This window comes from Hyla sarda, chromosome 7 (assembly GCF_029499605.1).
Source record: "Hyla sarda isolate aHylSar1 chromosome 7, aHylSar1.hap1, whole genome shotgun sequence".
In the NCBI taxonomy this organism is placed as follows: Eukaryota; Metazoa; Chordata; class Amphibia; order Anura; family Hylidae; genus Hyla; species Hyla sarda.
Genome location: NC_079195.1, coordinates 87821514 through 87844454, shown reverse-complemented (window position 1 = coordinate 87844454; position 22941 = coordinate 87821514). Strand labels below are relative to the sequence as shown.

Here is a 22941-nt window from a genome sequence, read left to right as displayed (position 1 = left end):
CATGCATTCATCTGAAAGATCAATTTCTACTTTTATACGCCAGGTCTGCTGCCAAGCTGCTTCACCATGGCCTCCAATTTCTAATGTTCTATGTAACCCTTTCATCTTTCTCCAAATACTGCTACCCCTCTAATTATCCTTCCTACAGTCACTCACCAACACACACATAGAGGCACAATGGATGCCACTGCAAAGGTGAATCGGTACTCAAAAGTTAATCCAAGTAGAAATGTCATCACCAACACAGAAAGCTGCCTCATCGTCAACCATAAGTTGAATGTTCCAACCCTAAACAGTCAATGGGGGGGGGGGGGGGGGGGGAATTTATCAAGAGGGGTATAGGTAAAAGGATTTTTTGTTCACCTTTACTCTGTGTGGTGGTAATGCGCCAAATTTATTACATGGTTACATGGCATGTGATAAGTATGGTGCTAGTACACTTTTTAATTACACCACTTTGCTTGGTTCACCCTCTGCAACTTTTTAACCCTGTGTCACATAATGTGCAAATTTATTTAGCATTACAAATGCCGTCCATAGCCAGTTATGTAAGCCAGGACTTTGCTGGTGTAGATTTGCAACAAATCGTGCAATAAGTCGCACATGATAAATTCATGACCACTGCAAAAAGCTAACCTGACTATGGCATAGCTACACAATTTTAGAAAAAGCCTCTAACTGTGACAAATCAACACCACAAAAACAGGGTTAAAGCAATGATAAATTCCCCCAATATCCTTCTTTGTCCCAACTTGTCTAATGGTGGTTACTTCCTGAAACATTAATAATGTTACATATTTCTCTACCATAGGGATTTCCAGTTTTAATCTATGTAAACAAATAAGGGGTTTACATTGTGTGGTTCAATGGCTCAGTATCAAAACAGATGCATTTTAGTGTAAAACATCGTGTTCTTCAAGCTATGTAAAATATTTCTTTCCAAAACAAGAAGAAACATCCTAGTGACCTTTGTATGAAGGTACGGCTTATTTCACATGGAGATTGCCTATATAAGATACATGGTCTAGGAAGAACGGTCCCAAATTTAAAGGGGTATTCCAGTAGTGAAAAACTCCTATCCTAAGGATAGGGGATAGGTTTCAGATCGCGGTGGGGTCCGACTGCTGGGGCCCCCGCGATCTCCTGTACAGGGCCCCGGCTCGCTGGCCAGATAGCGCGTGTTGACTACCGCACGAAGCGGCGGCCGACACGCCCCCTCAATACAACTCTATGGCAGAGCCGGAGATTGCCGACGGGCTGTTGGGGCCCCGTACAGGAGATCGCGGGGGGCCACCACCACTGGATATCTCCTTTAATATTGACCAGAATCTGTCAAAAAAGCAGCTGTCTTGCCATAGCACCATAACCTCCCCTTCCATTCATGATCTACTAGCCATCCAAAGAACATTATCCAGTTTACTTGCCCTCCAAAAAGTTCCCTAATCTATTTCTACGTCACTTCAATTTTCCTGAGTAATATTATAAAAAAGGTAAACCCCCATCCACCAAGATGAAAAAACTTAGAATGAAGAATCACAATAAAAAGGGTAAAGGTTACCACAATTACAAGTGCAAATATTCTTGAAGGTGTGTACTCAATTATCTGGTCTTTGACCACCAATCATAAAGACAAGTTATTCGTCTAAAATACTCTGCAAGACCGCTATTAAGTTCTTTAATCCGTAGATATAGCCCAAGTCTTTTCCTTCACTTGGAAAGACATGAGCAAAATCAATCATTCTCACATCAACCTGTGTGCCGTCCCTCAGGTCTGTGGACACCTGGCAAAGTACGTTTTCCAGTTTAGTTAGAAGGTTTCCATTCAGATGCTCCTGTGAACCATTATTTTTCCGGCTTTTGTCTTCAGTTAAGATTTCTCTTTCCAGAAAGGCTTCACTGTGTAGTCTTTTAGGACAAATCTTTTTGTTTGCCATATGAATTCTAGACCACTTCTTCTCAACCTGTTCCTCGTTTTTGCCATTCTCCATTGGGTTCAACATGCTGATATTATTATTACACTCAGTCACCTCCTCTTCCCTAAGGGGCTCTGTGGTAGCAACTTTCTTTGCATGGGCTTTTCCGTCAACTGTTAGGACCGATTGTGGACAGGAACCATCATAAACAAAGAGCAAGGAGCTTGCATAAAAGTGAAGGGTGTCCTGGTTCTCAAACCACTGCAGGATGTTCTGAACTTTCTGGAGGCAAGCGGACACCGCATCCTTTCTCAGATAATACCCATTGTTAAAAAATGTTGAGAGGCCTACAAAGAAGAATAAAAAAAAAAAAAGTAACAAAGCATTCCATTGTAGTTAACTGTTCATATTGATAAATAAATTATTGTCAGTGCCTTTCTTTAGGCACACCTTATGGAATTGTGATCTTAGTTTTGTAATGATGCCCTATACTTGCGAGCACTATGGCGACTTCTCAGCAGTACCCAGACCATAGACGCTTATATACAACTGGCTGCAAAACCAGGAAAAGCCAAAAACATGTGGCCAAAGAGATGCCTTGTACTGTATAGAGCCCTACATTATCCTAGACCCTACATTATGCTGATTGGTAGGTTTTCTAGGGGTGGGGCATACATTTTAAGCACCTATTATAAGAGTTACCTGGGGAGTATTTATAAGGCATAATTAGGCTCGAACGGAAGTACTTCTTCAGACACATCCACCTCCCCAATGACGTCATATAATACATAAAAATTGACGAAAAATTAGCATTTCCTGCCAACCGATTTAATCTGGAAGAATAGAGTGCCAGCAACATTGGAGGTACCAGTCAGTGAACTGGTCATCACTTTCGTGCTACCTGAACCACAGACGGCATTAAACAGGGACAGGCTTCCTTGTTACAATGGTAGTTGAGTCACTCTGTAATCCTACAGTGCTTCAGAAAAATCAAGAATAGGGCTCAGATTTATCAGGGCAGTCTCTGGTGGTGTCTTCTGCCTGCTCCATCAGACCTGGCTGATAGATATCTTCCTATACCCATGCTAGGAAAACGCTATGAGTCAAGTCCGGTGGAGCGGGGGAGATGCTGCAAGAGACCACCCAATTATTAAAATCCCTGTTTCATGGCAGGTTTTATGACTAGGATTTCCCAGAAACCCCACAGTGTCTCAGAGGGAATTGTACACCATTGTAATAAGGGGCATGTATTTCTTGCTACCCGCAGATTGGGCAACATGAAAGTGATGGGAAAAAGACATTTCAAACCCCATGTACTGTAATAAAGGTCCTTCTTAAGGATACAGACATTTAGATGCAGACAATTGTAGCTAAACATTCTGAATGAAGCAGCATTAAGTTGGTCAAGTGCTGCAGAACATTCTGCCACGGCAACCAATACTGAATGGTTCCTTAAGCTTATAAAAGGGCGCAATACAAAATGTAACAATAAATAGCCAGGCGCCTCTCGCGGGCTGCTAATGGATGGAAATAAAGAGCCTGCACAATGTTCAGCTTCCAAGTACATTCAATGCAGCAATCATTTCCAATGCCTTCCACTCTAAACGTGCAATATACAAGTTACTCACCGTGTTTTATTGTATCTTTTGTCAGGCTCCTTCCATAGTGCTGGTTTTGAACCTCAAAGCTGTTAGAATCCATGTGATAAACCTATTATAAAGATTACGCCACAAGAGGTTAAGAGAAAAAAAAAAAAGAAATACAGGTTAGGACATCAGCACTCAATCACTATCCTCCAGAGGTTACAAAACTACAACTCCCAGCATGCCCAGACAGCAGTTAGGGCCACAGTTTGGAGACAACTGCTGTAGATAAATACAGTACTGTAAAAATAAAAAAGAAGTCCCAGTGGGCCAGGCTAAGCAGGTACCAGGGCCCAAAGCATACTGCAGGAGGAAATCTTTGAAACACTAAGACCATGTTCACATGGCGAAATTGTGGAATGTCCGAGGAAATTTCCGGCGGACATTCTGCAAAAAGAGGGCACTGGCAGAAAATGATGGCTGTAGAACCACTCAAAAAATACGCTGTCTCCATAGACAGGAAGTCATTTCTTAACAGATTTCACAGAAAGAATTGACATGCCAATTCAGCAGAGACCAGAATCGGGATTTCTGTGGCAGAAGTTTCTGCCGCAGAAACTACGTAGTGCACGCATGGTGCACTTAAGTTTAATTGAAAACAGCCATGTAAACTAGGGATCGACCGATATCGATTTTTTTAGGGCCGATACCGATAATCTGTGGAGGTTAAGGCCGATAGCCGATAACTTATACTGATATTCTGGTATAAGTTATCGGCTATTTCTCCTCATACCTATGCCCTCCCCCCCCCCCCCCCCCCCCCCCCAACGACGCAGCTGCAGATCATTGATTTAAAGCGGGCGCATTAAAGGGGTATTCCGGTGAAAACCTTTTTTCTTTTAAATAAACTGGTGGCAGAAAGTTAAACATATTTGTATATTACTTCTATTAAAAAATCTTAATCCTTCCAGTACTTATTAGCTGCTGAATGCTACAGAGGAAATTCCTTTCTTTTTGGAACACTGATGACATCACGAACACAGTGCTGTCTGCTGACATCTCTGTCCATTTTAGCAACCATGCATAGCAGATGTATGCTAAGGGCTGCTGCCTTGCAGTGCTGGGGACTTGGGTTCAAATCCCACTAAGGACAACAATAAATAAAGCGTTATTATAATAACGTCAGCAGAAAGAACTGTGCTCATGATATCATCAGAGAGCATTCCAAAAAGCAAAGAATTTTCTCTGTAGTATTCAGCAGCTAATAAGTACAGGAAGGATTAAGATTTTTTAATAGAAGTAATTTACAAATATGTTTAACTTTCTGCCACCAGTTGATTTAAAAGAAAAAAAGGTTTTCACCGGAGTACTCCTTTAAATCAATGAACTGCAGCGGCTTTTGCAATGCCAGAGACCGCCACACGCTTCTCTCCCCCTGCCTGTCCTGGGGTCCTAAGTCCTATCACCGCCGCTGCACCCCCCCCCCCCCCCACCTCTCCCCCTGCCGGTCCTTAGTCCAACCACCGCCGCTGCCCCATTGCCTCCTCCATCCCGGTTTTGTAATTACCTGTTCCCGGGGTCCGCGCTACTTCTGGCTCCGGTGGCGTCTTGAGCTGGACGCCGCAGGAGCCAGAAGTAGCGCGGACCCCGGGAACAGGTAATTATAAAACAGGGGATGGGGGAGGCAAAGTGGCGGCGGTCTCTGGCCGGGGCAGTGCGTGGGGGGGTGCGGTGTGGTACGTTGGGGGGGTGCTGCGGTGTGGTGGGGGGGAGGTGCTGCGGTGGGGTGGGGGCGTTGCGGTGGGGCATTATTGGCAAGGTAATTGCCGATAACGTCCAAAATCGTGAATGTCGTCCGATAATCGGTCGATCCCTAATGTAAACAGTCTAATTGTTTGATTCTCCATCCATCAAGTAGAACAGCATTTTCCAAACAGTGGGGGAGATTTATCAAAACCTGTTCAGAGGAAAAGTTGCCCAGTTGCCCATAGCAACCAATCAGATCGCTTCTTTCATTTTTGAAAAGGCCTCTGAAAAATTAAAGAAGCCATCTGATTGGTCGCTATGGGCAACTTAGCAACTTTTCCTCTGGACAGGTTTTGATAAATCTCCCTCAGTAAGTCTCCAGCTTTTGCAAAACTCCCAGTATGGCCGTACATGATGAGAGTTGTAGTTTTGCAACAGCTGGAGACACACTGTTTGGAAAACACTGATGCAGGACATGTAGGATGATTAAATAACTATACTTTTAGAGGTCTTCATAACATGCTAAGACTGTTTCCCAATCAGTGTGACTCCAGCTGTTGCAAAACAAAAACCACCCTTACCATGCTGGAAATATTTCCCTCAGCGTTTACCATGGACGCTGTGTGGTGCCAGTGACAGAAATGTCCCATCCCCCTGCTGTATCACATTTAGGGGTACACCCACATGTGAAAGAAGAGCGGGTGCACGCCTTTTTATAACATAACTTTTAATGCAATTAACTTAAAATATCCCCCACAAATACAACATTTATATGCCCTAAAAGGGTCACAAAAGAACCAGTGCTGGGAGAACCTTTTACAAGGGCCAATGCTGCAATTCTACTTAAAAAGACTTGTTCAATTATTGGGACCTAAACATTCATTATAGTCAGACACACATCTCCTGTTTAGACAAGTTGATGTGCAGCGAGTAACCGGCTGCACATAAGATGCAATAACTGGCCATTTTAGGGTATGATCACAGTAAGGAATTGACGGGAAATTTACTTGCGTAATTCTGTGCCGGTATTCAGGTCTAATTTCACCTTGAACAAAAGTTTTATTCACTTTGATGGTCTTTCCACTGCTCTGTTCACACTCAGAAATTTCTGAGGCTGAAATGTATAACGTAGGAAAATTGAAACATTGTTATTCTTTAACTGGAATTCTTTGGTAAAAGCCCATTGAAGCCAAAATGGACTTAACCCCTTAAGGACCCAGCCATTTTACACCTCAGGACCCGGCCTTTTTTTGCACATCTGACCACTGTCACTTTAAACATTAATAACTCTGGGATGCTTTTAGTTATCATTCTGATTCCAAGATTGTTTTTTCGTGACATATTCTACTTTAACATAGTGGTAAAATTTTGTGGTAACTTGCATCCTTTCTTGGTGAAAAATCCCCAAATTTTATGAAAAATTTGAAAATTTAGCATTTTTCTAACTTTGAAGCTCTCTGCTTGTAAGGAAAATGGATATTCCGAATAATTTTTTTTTTTATTCACATATACAATATGTCTACTTTATATTTGCATCATAAAATTGACGTGTTTTTACTTTTGGAAGACACCAGAGGGCTTCAAAGTTCAGCAGCAATTTTCCAATTTTTCACAAAATTTCCAAACTCACAATTTTTCATGGACCAGTTCAGGTTTGAAGTGGATTTGAAGGGTCTTCATTTTAGAAATACCCCACAAATGACCCCATTATAAAAACTGCACCCCCCAAAGTATTCAAAATGACATTCAGTCCGCGTTTTAACCCTTTAGGTGTTTCACAGGAATAACAGCAAAGTGAAGGAGAAAATTCACAATCTCCATTTTTTACGCTTGCATGTTCTTGTAGACCCAATTTTTGAATTTTTACAAGGGGAAAAAGGAGAAAATGTATACTTATATTTGTAGCCCAATTTCTCTCGAGTAAGCACATACCTCATATGTCTATGTAAAGTGTTCGGCGGGCGCAGTAGAGGGCTCAGAAGCGAAGGAGCGACAAGGGGATTTTGGAGAGTACGTTTTTTTTAAATGGTTTTTGGGGGGCATGTTGCATTTAGGAAGCCCCTATGGTGCCAGAACAGCAAAAATCCCCCACATGGCATACCATTTTGGAAACTAGACCCCTTGAGGTACGTAACAAGGAATAAAGTGAGCCTTAATACCCCACAGGTGTTTCACGACTTTTGCATATGTAAAAAAATAAATAAAAAATTTCACTAAAATGTGTGTTTCCCCCCAAATTTCACATTTTTGCAAGGGTTAATAGCAGAAAATACCCCCCAAACATTGTAACCCCATCTCTTCTCAGTATGAAGGTACCCCATAAGTTGACCTGAGGTGTACTATGGGTGAACTACAATGCTCAGAAGAGAAGGAGTCATATTTGGCTTTTTGAGAGCAAATTTTGCTCGGGGGCATGTCGCATTTAGGAAGCCCCTATGGTGCCAGGACAGCAAAAAAAAAACACATGGCATACCATTTTGGAAACTAGACCCCTCGGGGAACGTAACAAGAAATCAAGTGAGCCTTAATACCCCACAGGGGTTTCACGACTTTTGCATACGTAAAAAAAAAATTAAAAAAAATCACTAAAAGGTGTGTTTCCCCCCCAAATTTCACATTTTTGCAAGGGTTAATAGCAGAAAATACCCCCCAAAATTTGTAACCACATCTCTTCTGAGTATGGAGGTACCCCAAAAGTTGACCTGAAGTGCACTACGGGCGAACTACAATGCTCAGAAGAGAAGGAGTCATATTTGGCTTTTTGAGAGCAAATTTTGCTCGGGGGGCATGTCGCATTTAGGAAGCCCCTATGGTGCCAGGACAGCAAAATAACCCCCACATGGCATACCATTTTGGAAACTAAACCCCTTGAGGAACGTAAGAAGGCGTAAAGTGAGCATTTACCCCCCACTGGTGTCTGTCATATCTTTGGAACAGTGGGCTGTACAACATTTTTTATTTGCACAGCCCACTGTTCCAAAGATCCGTCAGACACCTGTGGGGGGTAAATTCGCACTGCACCCCTTATTACATTCCGTGAGGGGTGTAGTTTCCGAAATGGGGTCACATGTGGGTTTTTTTTTTTTTGCATTTGTCAAAACCGCTGTAACAATCAGCCACCCCTGTGCAAATCACCTCAAATGTACATGGCGCACTCTCCCTTCTGGGCCTTGTTGTGCGCCCCCAGAGCAGTTTGTGCCCACATATGGGGTATCTCCGTACTCGGGAGAAATTGCGTTACAAATTTTGGGGGGCTTTTTTCCCCTTTACCTCTTGTCAAAATTAAAAGTATAGGGCAACACCAGCATGTTAGTGTAAAAAGTTTATTTTTTTTACACTAACATGCTGGTGTAGACCCCAACTTCACCTTTTCATAAGGGGTGAAAGGAGAAAAAGCCCCCCAAGATTTGTTAGTCAATTTCTCCCGAGTACGGCGATACCCCATATGTGGCCCTAAACTGTTGCCTTGAAATACGACAGGGCTCCAAAGTGAGAGCGCCATGCGCATTTGAGGCCTGAATTAGGGATTTGCATAGGGGTGGACATAGGGGTATTCTACGCCAGTGATTCCCAAACAGGGTGCCTCCAGCTGTTGCAAAACTCCCAGCATGCCTGGACAGTCAACGGCTGTCCGGCAATACTGGGAGTTGTTGTTTTGCAACAGCTGGAGGCTCCATTTTGGAAAGAGTGGCGTACCAGACGTTTTTCATTTTTATTGGGGAGGGAGGGGGGCTGTGTAGGGGTATGTGTATATGTAGTGTTTTTTACTTTTTATTTTGTGTTAGTGTAGTGTAGTGTTTTTAGGGTACAGTCGCACGGGCGGGGGGGTTACAGCGAGTTTGAGCTGCCGCGCAAAATTTGCTGCATTGCAAACTTGCAGCCCGATACTCACTGTAAGCCCCCTGCCCATGTGAATGTACCCTGTACATTCACAGGGGGGGGACCTCCAGCTGTTGCAAAACTACTACTCCCAGCATGCCTGAGAATGTTTGGGAGTTGTGGTTTTGCAATAGCTGGAGGCACACGGGTTGGGAAACACTGAGTTAGGAAACAATGTTTCCCAACCAGTGTGCCTCCAGCTGTTGCAAAACCACAACTCCCAAACATTCTCAGGCATGCTGGGAGTAGTAGTTCGGCAACATCTTTAGAGCCAGATGTTGCCGAACTACAACTCCCAGCATGCTTGGAGTTGTAGTTTTGCAACATCTGGAGGACTAGTTTGCAGACCACTAATACAGTGGTTCCCAATCTGTGCCCTTCCAGATGTTGCAAAACTACAACTCCCAGTATGCCAAAACTGTCCAGGCATGCTGGGAGTTGTAGTTCTGCAACATCTGAAGGGCCAGATGTTACAGAACTACAACTCCCAGCATGCCTGGACAGTAAGGGCATGCTGAGGATGTGTAGTTTTGCAACATCTGGAAGGGCACAGTGGTCCAAAAACTGTGGACCTCCAGATGTTGCAAAACTGCAACTCCCAGCATGCCCAGACGCCAAGGGCTGTCTGGGCATGCTGGGAGTTGTAGTTTACAGGGTCCTATTACAGCAATGCATGTCGCTTTACAGCGACGTGCATTGCTGTAAAGGGCCCGACCGCGGCTGAAGATCAACTCACCTGTCGCCGCCGCCATCTTCCTCGCCGGGATCCGGGTCTTCAGGGACGAGGTAAGTACCGGGGCCGGTCCCCAGCACTCCCCCGTCCCCCGCCGCGTCCTCCGGTCTTCCTCCCGTCCTGTCCCGACTTTCAGGGGCCGGGCAGGACGGGAGGAAGTAACCGCCCCCCCTCCTGCGATTGGTCGGTTCACTAACCGACAGATCGCAGGGGATCGGAGGAGGTGGCCGGCTTGCCACCTCGCTCCGATACTTCAGCATGGTCCTGGCTGTCTGTGACAGCCGGGATCATGCGAAATTACCGGGCGGTCGGGTCCCAGAGACCCGATCAGCCCGGTATCGCCGCAGATCGCAAGGGCGATTTCCCTTGCGATTTGCGGCGATCGCCGACATGGGGGGCCTACATGGCCCCCCTCGGCGTTTGCCCTGGATGCCTGCTGAAGGATTTCAGCAGGCATCCAGTTCCGATCTCTGCCCGGCGAGCGGCAGAGACCGGAAAACGCCAGGACGTACGGGGACGTCCTGGGTCCTTAAGGCCCAGGGTGCGGGGACGTCCCCGTACGTCCTGGGTCCTTAAGAGGTTAAAGGGGTATTTCAGGAAAATATTTATTTTTTATTTTTATATCAACTAGCTCCAGAAAGTTAAAAAGATTAGTAAATGACTTCTATTTAAAAATCTTAATCCTTCCAATGATAACTACTGGAAGGATTAAGATTTTTAACTACTGAGCTGTTTTCTTTCTGACAACAGTGCTCTCTGCTGACACCTCTGCTTGTCTCAGGAACTGTCCAGAGTAGGAGAAAATCCCCATAGCAAACCTCTAATGCTTCAGACAGTTCCTGAGACAAGCAGAAGTGTCAGCAGAGAGCACTGTTGTCGGAAAAAAAACAACAGATAAACTTCAGCAAATGATAACTACTGGAAGGATTAAGATTTTTTTATAGCAGTAATTTAAAAATCTGATTAACTTTCTGGTGTTGAGATATATATATAATAATATAATAATAATATAATTTTTATCTAACCCCGAAATCACTAAAAACCCTCTCCACAGTATAACCCGATTTTCTTGTCAAATTCTACACTATTTCCGCACCAATTCTGATGGCATATTTTCTGAATTTCCTGATCGAAATAATTCCTAGTTATTTCCTTAGTGTAAACATAGCCTAAGCAGGCCAGCCAGCAATGCATAGTACCACAGAACCACAGCATATGTACTGAAGAAATGAAGGAAGTCCAGCATACAGAAACTCCGCTTTATTGCAAATAAAAGCAGGTAATACGCACCAGGGAAAACATCATATGGACATCTGGACGCGTTTCAGGTAGGTAAACCACCCCCACAGACACTGTGATAAAGGGTGGTTTACCCACCCGAAACACGTCCAGATGTCCATATGATGTTTTCCCTGGTTTGTATTACCTGCTTTTATTTGCAATAAAGCTGAGTTTCCATATGCTGGACTTCCTCCATTTCTTCAGTCCCGCTCACTCACTTTGGTCTGTGCGAGTCCGAGCACAGGAATATTGGATAAGTGGAGCTGGCTCACCTGCTTGTATTATACGGACCACTGCATATGTACCCTGACGTATGTTTTGCTATCAAGTCGCTTCTTCAGGGAGCATTCGTATAATACAAAGTTCAACTTTATTTATAAACTATAAGAGCCAGTCATGGTTCCATTGAGTGGCTTTTAGGCCGAGTTTACACTTAAGAAGCTCCGGAGGGAAAAGCTTCTGAGTGCGGCTGCTAGGACTACACAGATATTGCCGTCCCCATAGATGCCAATGTCTGCTAAGTGGATCCTGCCTAAAGTTCATTCTTCTGGTGGCAGAAATTCACCCGCTAAAATTCCTTAGGGTCTATTTACAAAGCAGAATTGCCGCACTACCGTTGACACTTTGGAAATCCCGCCTGCGGAATAGCGGGATTTCCAAAGTGTCAACGGGAGCGCGGAATCTCATAGAAGTATATTAGGCTTTCATTTCAGGTGGAATTCCACCAGCGGAAATTCTGCCTGTGGGCGCTTTGCAGGGAATTACCATTGCCAGCAATGAGACTCTGTTGCATCGGGATTTCTGAGCGTAATTTCAAAACTGAATTCTGCTCGGAAATTCTGTAGTGTGAACCCGGCCTTAAAGTTTGGAAATACATTTTGACTTAAAGGTGTACTCCCGTGGAAAACTTTTTTTTTATTATTATTTTTTTAACCCCTTCATGACCCAGCCCATTTTCACCTTCATGACCTGGGCATTTTTTTAAAATCTGACCACTGTCACTTTAAACATTAATAACTTTGGAATGCTTTTACTTATCATTCTGATTCCGAGATTGTTTTTTCGTGACATATTCTACTTTATGTTATTGGTAAAATTTCACTGATATTTGTATCCTTTCTTGGTAAAAAATCTAAAAATTTCATGAAAATTTTGAAAATTTAGCATTTTTCTAACTTTGAAAGTCTCTGCTTGAAAGGAAAATGGATATTCCAAATAAATTACATATTGATTCACATATACAATATGTCTACTTTGTGTTTGCATTAAAAATTGACAAGTTTTTACTTTTGGAGGGCACCAGAGGGCTTCAAAGTTCCGCAGCAATTTTCCAATTTTTCTCAAGATTTTCAAAATCGTAATTTTTCAGGGCCCAGTTCAGGTTGGAAGTGGATTTTAAGGATCTTCATATTAGAAATACCCCATAAATGACCCCATTATAAAAACTGCACCCCCCAAAGTATTCAAAATGACATTCAGTAAGTGTTTTAACCCTTTAGGTGTTTCACAGGAATAGCAGCAAAGTGAAGGAGAAAATTCTAAATCTTCATTTTTTACACTCGCATTTTCTTGTAGACCCAATTTTTTAATTTTTACAAGGGGTAAAAGGAGAGAAATCACCCTAAAATTGGTAACCCAATTTCTCTTGAGTAAGGAAATACCTCATATGCGTATGTAAAGTGTTCGGCGGGCGCAGTAGAGGGCTCAGAAGGGAAGGAGCGACAATGGGATTTTGGAGAGTGAGTTTTTCTGAAAGGGTTTTTGGGGGGCATGTCCCATTTAGGAAGCCCCTATGGTGCCAGAACAGGACCCCCCCCCACATGTGACCCCATTTTGGAAACTATACCCCTCATGGAATTTAATAAGGGGTGCAGTGAGCATTTACACCCCACTGGCGATATTTGAAACAGTGGACTGTGCAAATCAAAAATTTTATTTTTCATTTTCACAGACCACTGTTCCAAAAATCTGTCATACACCAGTGGGGTGTAAATGCTCACTGCACCCCTTATTACATTCCGTGAGGGGTGTAGTTTCCAAAATGGGGTCACATGTGGATATTTATTGTTTTGCGTTTGTCAGAACTGCTGTAACAATCAGCCACCCCTGTGCAAATCGCCTCAAATGTACATGGTGCACTCTCCCTTCTGGGCCTTGTTGTGCGCCCCCAGAGCACTTTGCGCCCACATATGGGGTATCTCCGTACTCACGAGAAATTGCGTTACAAATTTAGAGGGTCTTTTTTCCCTTTTACCTCTTGTGAAAATGAAAAGTATAGGGCAACACCAGCATGTCAGTGTAAAAAATTTATTTTTTTACACTAACATGCTGGTGTAGACCCCAACTTCACCTTTTCATAAGGGGTTAAAGAAGAAAAAGCCCCCCAAAATGTGTAAGGCAATTTCTCCCGAGTACGGCGATACCCCATATGTGTCCCAAAACTGTTGCCCTGAAATACGACAGGGCTCCAAAGTGAGAGAGCGCCATGCGCATTTGAGGCCTGAATTAGGGATTTGCATAGGGGTGGACATAGGGGTATTCTACGCCAGTGATTCCCAAACAGGGTGCCTCCAGCTGTTGCAAAACTCCCAGCATGCCTGGACAGTCAATGGCTGTCCGGCAATACTGGGAGTTATTTTGCAACAGCTGGAGGCTCCGTTTTGGAAACGGTAGCATACCAGACGTTTTTCATTTTTTGGGGGGAGGGGGGCTGTGTAGGGGTATGTGTATATGTAGTGTTTTTTACTTTTTATTTTAGGTTAGTGTTAGTGTAGTGTAGTGTTTTTAGGGTACAGTCACATGGGCAGAGGTTCACAGCAAGTTTGCCGCTGGAAGTTTGAGCTGCAGCGCAAAATTTGCGCCATCTCAAACTTGCAGCACTCACTGTAAACCTCCGCCCATGTGAGTGTACCCTGTACATTCACATTGGGGGGAGGGGGCAAACATCCAGCTGTTGCAAACTCCGAGCATGCCCTTTGGCTGTCCGTGCATGCTGGGAGTTGTAGTTTTGCAACAGCTGGAGGAACACTGGTTTGGAAACACTAAGTTAAGTAATAAACTTTCAAGTGTTTTGCAACCAAACTTAGTGTTTCCAAACCAGTGTGCCTCCAGCTGTTGCAAAACTACAACTCCCAGCATGCATGGTCTGTCAGTGCATGCTGGGAGTTATAGTTTTGCAACAATTGCAACAGCTGGAGGCACTGAGGTAGGAAACGGACAATGTTTCCCAACTAGTGTGCCTCCAGTTGTTGCAAAACTACAACTCCCAGCATGCCCAGACTGCCAAGGCATGCTGGAAGTTGTAGTTCGGCAATATCTGAAGGATCAGATGTTGCCGAACTACAACTTCCAGCATGCTTGGGCAGTCTGGGCATGCTGGGAGTTGTAGTTTTGCAACATCTGGAGGTCCACAGTTTGGAGACCACTGTATAATGGTCTCCAATCTGTGCTCTTCCAGATGTTAGAGAACTACAACTCCCAGCATGCCTGGACAGACTGAGCATGCTGAGATTTGTAGTTTTGCAACATCTGGAAGAGCACAGATTGGAGACCATTATACAGTGGTCTCCAAACTGTGGACCTCCAGATGTTGCAAAACTACAACTCCCAGCATGCCCAGAAAGACAAAGGCTGTCTGGGCATGCTGGGAGTTGCAGTTTTGAAACTCTCAGAGGCAGCAGTGAGATCGCTTTACGGCGATCTCACTGCTGCCAATGAAGATGCCGCACTGCTGCCGGAAACTCACCTCCGGGACGCAGCGCAGCCAGGACCGCACGGAGGACGCCGGGACCGCTCGGGACACCGCTCCGACGGGTAAGTGACGCCGGGGGACGGGTCAGGTACACTTAGCAGAGCGGTGTGTGTCCCGATCCCCGTGATCGGAACTCACACACCGCGCTGCTAAGTATTCTGATAGCGAAACGCTGCTATCAGCTAGTCAGATTTGACCAGCTGATAGCAGCGATCGCTGGGGGGGGTGGGGGACGAAACCCCCCGTGGTCGCACAGTAAGATGGCTGGCTATCAGTGATAGCCACCATCTTTCCGGGCGCTGCGGGATGCCGCGAGTAGCGGCAGTAATGTCCATGACGTACCTGTATGTCATGGGTCGGGAACACCTTGCCACCCATGACGTACAGGTATGTCATAGGTCGGGAAGGGGTTAAATGAACTGGTGCCAAAAAGTTAAACAGATTTGTAAATTACTTCTATAAAAAAAATCTTAATCCTTCCAATACTTTTTAGGAGCTGTATACTACAGAGGAAATGCTTATCTTTTTAGATTTCTCTGATGTCTTCTCAGAAGTAATTTACAAAATCTGTTTAACTTTCTGGCACCAGTTGATTTAAAAAAAAAAAAAAAAAAGTTTTCCACGGGAGTACCCCTTTAAGTGCGAGTGCTGGCCATCAGGTACTGTGCATTTCAAATTGCTTCAAGAAGGCTGTGCACCGTGTTACACCGTGTTAGCCCAGGTGAGCCGATCTTCTGCACCTCTTGAATTAGTCTACAAATGCTCCAAATGTATCAACCAACCAGCGCCAAAAACCAAAACGCGGTCGGGAAACCACATACGGCCGAAAACGAAGCCGACCGGAGGCTGCGGTTCACTCCGGTCGGCTCATAGACATGCATTAAATACGGTTCCCGAATACGGCTGAGTGCGGGCGCCGCGATTAAGCCCCGCCCCGCCTCGCCTCGTCCGAACCCTATACGGGAACCGTAGTTAACAAAACGTGGTGTGAACCCAGCCTAAGTCTGTACTATCTAAGAATTTGGCAGTATTCATGAATTCCCCTTGTGTTAACGGTTACCCACCCAAAACCCAACCACATCTATAATCTGTCTATCTATATCTATCTTCTTAATTAACCAAGTCATAGAGCCTGTTGTATCTGTGCCAGGTAAAGCTGGGTGAGAAACGATAATGCTCTCTAATCAGACCTTTTACTCAACGGATTGTAAAGTTTACTACTGTGAAGCTACTGTAGCAGAAATCTGATCCTTATCCCTCCAGAGCTTGTCAATTATTATTTTTTATTCCAGTTGAATCACGAAACATTTTTCATGTTCTTTCAAATACCCGAGCGTCTCCTCCCGTCCAAGCTTTTAATAGGATTCATAAAGCGCATGTTTTATTAAAAGGCTGTGATAGCTCTTAATGCCATCATGTTTATATAAGCTTATGCGTTCCCTGCTATCACAGAGTCTCACGCCTTCCCTCCTGATCATTAAACACTTGAGATTTAGATATAATCTGTTTAGTGTTAAGCACGGCCTAGTCCTCCATGTAAAGCCTCCACTCCAATAAGAAGCCAAAAGGCTACAGCTGCAATGTGCGCACTAGCCGTGGGAATCACGTAAATTATGGGAGAAGGGCGCTGCGGCCTCTTATTAATCTTCTTATTCCAAATGTTTGTGTACAGATTATGTAGCCCTTTCCCCTGATAGAAACACTGACACATCTAGGCACACAACCGAGGTCTTACAATTCTCAAAAACCCTTAGAGTGTATTAAAAGGAATAAAGGCATAGATAGAAAGGAGGCATTTGGCTATTTGTAGTATTCCTAAGATGACAGAGAAAGAGCATGGAGCAGCTGTTGGATGACAGACACTCAGATTGTACCAGTGGTCTTCAAACTGTGGACCTCCAGCTGTTGCAAAACTACAACTGCCAGCATGATTGGACAGTCAATTGCTAGTTTTCTATTCCTTGGTGGTCCAGAAACATATGGGTTAAAGAGAAACTAAATGTTACAGGCAACTTCACAAAACAACTTCAATTATTCATAGTTACCCCAGGAGAGAAAAAAAAGGGGGTAGCCAAGGGCAATCTTTCACCTAGGGCCGATACGCTTTAGATTTTCATCAGAGGATTTGCATGCAGAAAATCTGCTGACTTTATAGCACTGTGTGTTAGTTGACATGCATGTTTGTATGCTCACAGCTATGGATAGTGGCCTAGGGCAGTGTTTCCCAACCAGGGTGCCTCCAGCTGATGCAAAACTACAACTCCCAGCATGCCCGGACAGCCAAAGGCTGTCCGGGCATGATGGGAGTTGTAGTTTTGCAACAGCTGGAGGCACCCTGGTTGGGAAACCCTGCCCTAGGGGATACAAGCAGGTGCTGGGCTACATGAAGTGGCTCATGCAACGCTGTAAGATAACATCTATACAAGATTAAAGGCCAGCAATGGCACAATAGGACAGGCGAAAGGCACTTTGGGCACAACCTAACTTTCTGCAGACCTTTGGAACATAGTATGGTTCAGCAGTCCAAGTACAGTGGTCCCTCAACATATGATATTAATTGGTTCCAGGAGAACCATCATATGTCGAGTACATATGTCTATGTAAAAATGGTAATTGGTTCTGGGGCCTCGGAACCATTGTATGTTGAATACATATCTCTATGGGAAACTGCTAATTGGTTTTGGGATGACTATTGTATGTGGAGTGTATGGGGAGTGTTTAACAAACCAGGGTGCCTCCAGCTGTTGCACAACTACAACTCCCAGCATGCATGTACAGCCATTGACTGTCTGGGCATGCTGGGAGTTATAGTTTTGCAACAGCTGGAGGCACACTGATTGGGAAACATTGATGTATGGGGTGTATAGTGTGTATATGTATTGTATGTGATGTGTGACATCGCATACAGTACTCTACAGTTCTTTAAATACCTTCAGGGGGGACAGAATGTCCTCCATTACGATCCTGCCGACTACAGCTCTATAGGAAAGGAAGGGGAGGGCAGCCAGCAGCTCATTGGATGCCTGCAGCAAGATGCTGCAGGCTATTGGCTATAGTTGCACTGGGGGGGGGGGGGCTTTCACGGAGCTCACAGTGGAAGCCTGCGTGAGTTAGCAGGACAGCATGTGAGTAACAGGAGGCAGAACGGGGCACACGGGGCACATTAAACAACTATCTGTGAGTTGCTGAAGTTGTCAGCGCTGTCAGATAGCCGTTTATACGATGGTCCCGACACACAGCAGCATCATATGTCGATGCTGCCTTCAACATACGATGGGCTCTGAGAGGCCATCGTATGTTGAAATGATCATATGTCGGGGCCATCGTAAGTCGGGGGGGGGGGGGGTCACTGTAGTGTACAGTGATCCCCTGACATATGAGGCCATCGCATGTTGAAGGCAGCATCAACATACGATTCTTTCATATGTCTGGGCCATCGCATAAACGGCTATCCGTCAGCGCAGACTGCTTCAGCTGCTACCGGATAGCCGTTTAATGTGCCCTGTGTGCTCTGATGAGAGTCACTCACCTGTCCCCGCCACTCCAGACAGTCCTCTTCAGGCTCCGCTGCATGGCCGTCGCTCTCAGTTGTCATCACGTCGCCGCGCACACCGTCCAGTCATTCAATAGGAGCGGCGTACGCAGCGACGTGATGACGGAGATGGAGAGCAACGATCCAGGGCAGTGGTGATGGTCCGGAGCGGCAGGGACATGCGAGTATAACTTTTTATATTACTATTGCACAGATCTCTTAACATACCATGGATTCAAGTAACGATGGTTCATTTGGAACAAATTACCATCGTATATTGAGCGATCACTGTATTGTTCAAAACTGGAAATGAAAAAAGTATTTTTCTCTTTTTAAAGTAACCTGTAAGCACCAATGTATTGTGCTACCCAGTTCGAGCTTTAACAATCAAGCATTTGTGGCACCGCTGTGAAGAAATATAAAGACATCTTTTCAACGGTTACATTCTGAGTTTATTCTTAAACTGTACCTGTCGTTAACAAAAACCTTTTTAAATATAATGTGGATAACACTATGATATGTATACTTGTAATATACGTTAATTAAAAAATTGTATATATTTTTTGGTGAAAAAAATGCTGTCCCTGCAGCTATTGCCTGTGTGTCCCTATGAGGAGACCAAATACAGGAAGTGAGGGTGGGACAAGCAGGGCTCTGTGCAGGATCCTGGCTTGTCAGCCTGCTGCGTGAGCCGGTGGTGTGTAACAGAGCCTCACTGCACAGAGACCGATCTGTCCAACCAGACTTCCTGTATTTGGACTCCTCACAGAGACAGACAAGCAATAGCTGTAGGGACAAAAATATACACATTTGTTAACCAATGTATATTGCAAGTATACATATAATAGTTTTATCTACATTATATAAAAAGTTTTTGTTAACGACAGGTACACTTTAAAGCACAAAGCACTCCCTTACATGCAGACTTTACACATGCCCCACATTGATATCCAGGGAGATTAGCATAGTCTATCAGGGGCTCCTCTATAACAGAAGTACACTCTGGGCTGACCAATGGCTGCATATTGGGGACAGTATGCCAGTATCACCCACCAGGGCCCATTGAACAAGCATCTTAAACCAGGTCTCTACATTTACAATCTTACATTGCATAAACATGTGTTTAAAAAAGCTGGGTGACCATTCCATACCGTATATATACGCCGACCCGAATATAAGCCGAGGCACGTCCCTGCACATGAACGTCCCTGTGCGTCGTCGTCAAGGCAACGTCACTAGTCCGGGGCCGGGCCCGGAGTGGAGAAGAGGGCCTCCCGGTGAAGATGGACAGCCCGAGACGACTAACCTCCCCACCGGATGGTCTTTGCAGCATAGATGGCCCGGACCAGCTCACCCTTCCTTACCACCGAGGGGAGGCGAGTAGAAAACTAAGGGGGGGGGGGGTCTGGATGATGATGACGACGGCCCGGCAGTGGTCTTCAACCTGCGGACCTTCAGATGTTTCAAAACTACAACTCCCAGCATGCCCGGACAGCCGATGGCTGTCCAGGCATGCTGGGAGTTGTAGTTTTGAAACATATGGAGCTCCGCAGGTTGAAGACCACTGAAAGGGATTGACAGGCGGAGAGTTCACTCGAGTATAAGCCGAGGGGGGCATTTTCAGCACGAAAAATCGTGCTGAAAAACTCAGCTTATACTCGAGTATATACGGTAATTTTTGGAAGGGCTTGTACATTACACAAGCCAGATAGATACAAGCTGCACTCACCATTTTAGATGGTATTCTTACAACCTCCTGCCAAATCATTAAGCTTAACGTGCACCAAGGCAAATTCCCACTTTGCTGACAGACTTCATTTTGCACATCATAGAATTAAAGTAAACTCCAATAGATAAACACTGCCCAGACTACATGTGACTCATCCAACGGATCTTGTGAAATTTTCTCCAAGGAAAATTAGTTCCCCGCAGGCTTATTATGTTTGACTGTGTTCCAATGCGCAAATCGGGATTTAGAACAGTAGGTGTAAAAGCTTTGTGTGAGGGATAATGGACGATAAGCTCCATTAGAGGCGTTTAACCCAACTCACTGCCAGACAAGCCAGAAATGTGACATGTGTTATTTATTTTATGGTCTTTATTACCTAAGGAAAACGTAAAGCGTCACTAGCATGAGATGCGGATAGCGAAAATATAGTTCTAATAGAAGGAGTAGGGAAGTGTGGTCGTAAAATTAGGTCTTAACACCGGTCCGATACCAGGTATAATCAACAAGGGTGAAGTAAATGCTGCCCAGTGGTCACAGTAACTTTGTGATGAAAAAGTACCGTAATAATAATAAAAAAAGGGTCACCTGAGGTGACAGATACACTTTAAACTACCTTTAACCCCAAAAACTGGTGACTGGTGATTAGCCAGGGAGGGAGGGATTTTTCGACTTTCCATTCTGGCTCTAACACTTTAAAATAAAAATAAAAGAATTTTTTTTTTTTTAAATGATCAATCTAAAGTGGTACTGTCATTAAAAAACGTCCGGTCGACATGTCATTCCCCCTGTTCCTCTGTCTGGTCCCCTCCTGTGCTACATCATTCCTTTCCCCCTTTATCAGCCCCTGTGCCACATTCCAGAACACCCCCCCCCCCCCCATCCACCCTGGGCCTCACCATTTCCCCCTGTGATCACCTGTGTCTCATTATTTCCCCTTTGTGCCTCATTTCCGTGCCTCATTTCCGTGCCTCATCATTCCCCCTGCCTTATTTCTCCTTTTTTATTCTACCTTCTCTCCCCACGCTTTGAAGGCTCAGGTTAAAAATAAATAAATAAAAGCGGTGCAGGGGAGAAGTTAAGGTGTTGTGTCCGCTGACCAGTGTTCTAAAGTGGCTGCGTCCGGGCTGCTGATCTTTAACAAGCAGCCGACTCTGCTGCCACTTTTAATTTTATTGGTGTATAACACGCAGGTGGGGTTTTTGCCTTAAATTTAAGTTTTAAAAGTGCGTGTTATACACTGATACAGTATGTCCAAAGTTTTTGATCGCACAGGGTCTTACTCCTGTGAGTTATTAGCCGTGGATGCTGGCTGCAATGCTTTCTGCTTCCTGGTTACCGGCCAGCCAAAAAGAGAGACATGGACGGATCTCTTAGTCAGCCGGGAAGCAAAGCGCTGTCACCTGCTTCCCCAGCAAATAACTCACGACCACAGCGGGTCTCAGCAGTGAGACCCGGTGCGAACAACAACTTTACATGTGTCCAGTCGCTATAACTAAGTGTTTTTAATGACCGTAAGGCTTGGTTTCTACACATTTTTTTTTTTCTTTCGAAAACTGCCGCTGCAAAGTCAGAAGTGGATCCAGTAGGTAGGAGAAGTCCTTCCTTTATATTTCCAATTCCTTTCGAATACACTTCTGGCTTTGGCTTAAAAAACTGCATTTGCAATATTCCAAAAGATGACAAAAAAAATCTGTGAGGAAATCTGTGCCTAACACTTTGAGGTTTCCTTCACTTTTATTTTTTTTATAAATACAGAAATTTTATTGGCTTTCAATTGTGCACTTTTTTGCCCAAATAGTGTGCTTTTTTTTATTTTTTTTTGCAGTGGCAGTTTTTGTTAAAACAAGTTACCAAGTTACGTGATTCTTTGCTCATTTGTTCCAAGGATTTCTTTTAAGAATGTTACAAAATGCCACAGACAAACGCAATACTTTTAAACATGCATTTAAAAATAAAATCAAAGTGAGTGCGATTTACCCAAAAATAAAAAATAAAAGTACTATAGGCCCAAACACTGTAGGCATAGTATTTTCCCAACATTTTTTTTTATTTTTTAGCATGAAGCCAGATTGACCAACATTTACCTTATGTAGGTCACCATTTTGAAAGGTTAGCCAGCTTTGGACAATACCAGTATGTAATTCAGCGACCAGCTTGATCTACAGGGAAACCTGACAGTTTTCTCTGCAGCACCATCATATGGGCAGTTAAAGTGTCCCTGTCGCCAACAAAAACTTTTGATATAATGATGTAGATACCATTATATTTAGATTTGTAGTATACATTGATTAAAAAATGTGTATATTATTGGGGGGGGGGGGGGGGGATGCTGTCCCTGCAGCTATTGCCCGTATGTGTCTATGAGGAGTCCAAATACAGGAAGTGAGGGCAGGAGAAGCAGGGCTCTGTGCAGGATCCTGGCTTATCAATCATCTGGCTGTGTGAGCTGGGGCGTGTCATAGAGCCTCAGTGCACAGAGCCCTGCTTGTCCTCAGTGCACAGAGCCCTGCTTGTCTTCAGTGCACAGAGCCCTGCTTGTCTTCAGTGCACAGAGCCCTGCTTGTCCACCCACTTCCTGTATTTGGACTTCTCATAGAGACACACAATAGCTGTAGGGACAAAAATATACACATTTTTTAACCAATTACAAATATACATATAATGGTATTATCTACATTATATAAAAAGTTTTTGTTGATGACAGGTACACTTTAACCTCTTAAGGACGTAGGGGTACCTGTACGCCCTGCGCTCTGTCTATAATGCGGGGTCACGCATAGCGGGTCGGTCCCAG

At 44.4% G+C, this 22941-nt stretch overlaps 1 protein-coding gene across 2 annotated transcripts in view; it reads right to left on the bottom strand.

Annotated features, from left to right (window-relative positions):
* Positions 1 to 340: 340 nt before the first annotated feature.
* IPMK (inositol polyphosphate multikinase) overlaps positions 341 to 22941 on the bottom strand; it is a 71311-nt gene continuing 48710 nt past the window's right edge. For both annotated transcript variants that reach the window (XM_056529959.1, XM_056529960.1), the window contains exons 5-6: positions 3542 to 3623; positions 341 to 2260 (exon numbers count right to left, since the gene is read on the bottom strand). In XM_056529959.1, the coding sequence (XP_056385934.1) occupies positions 1635 to 2260; positions 3542 to 3623 (708 nt within the window). In that variant the 3' untranslated portion in view covers positions 341 to 1634. The remainder of the gene's footprint in view (positions 2261 to 3541; positions 3624 to 22941) is intronic.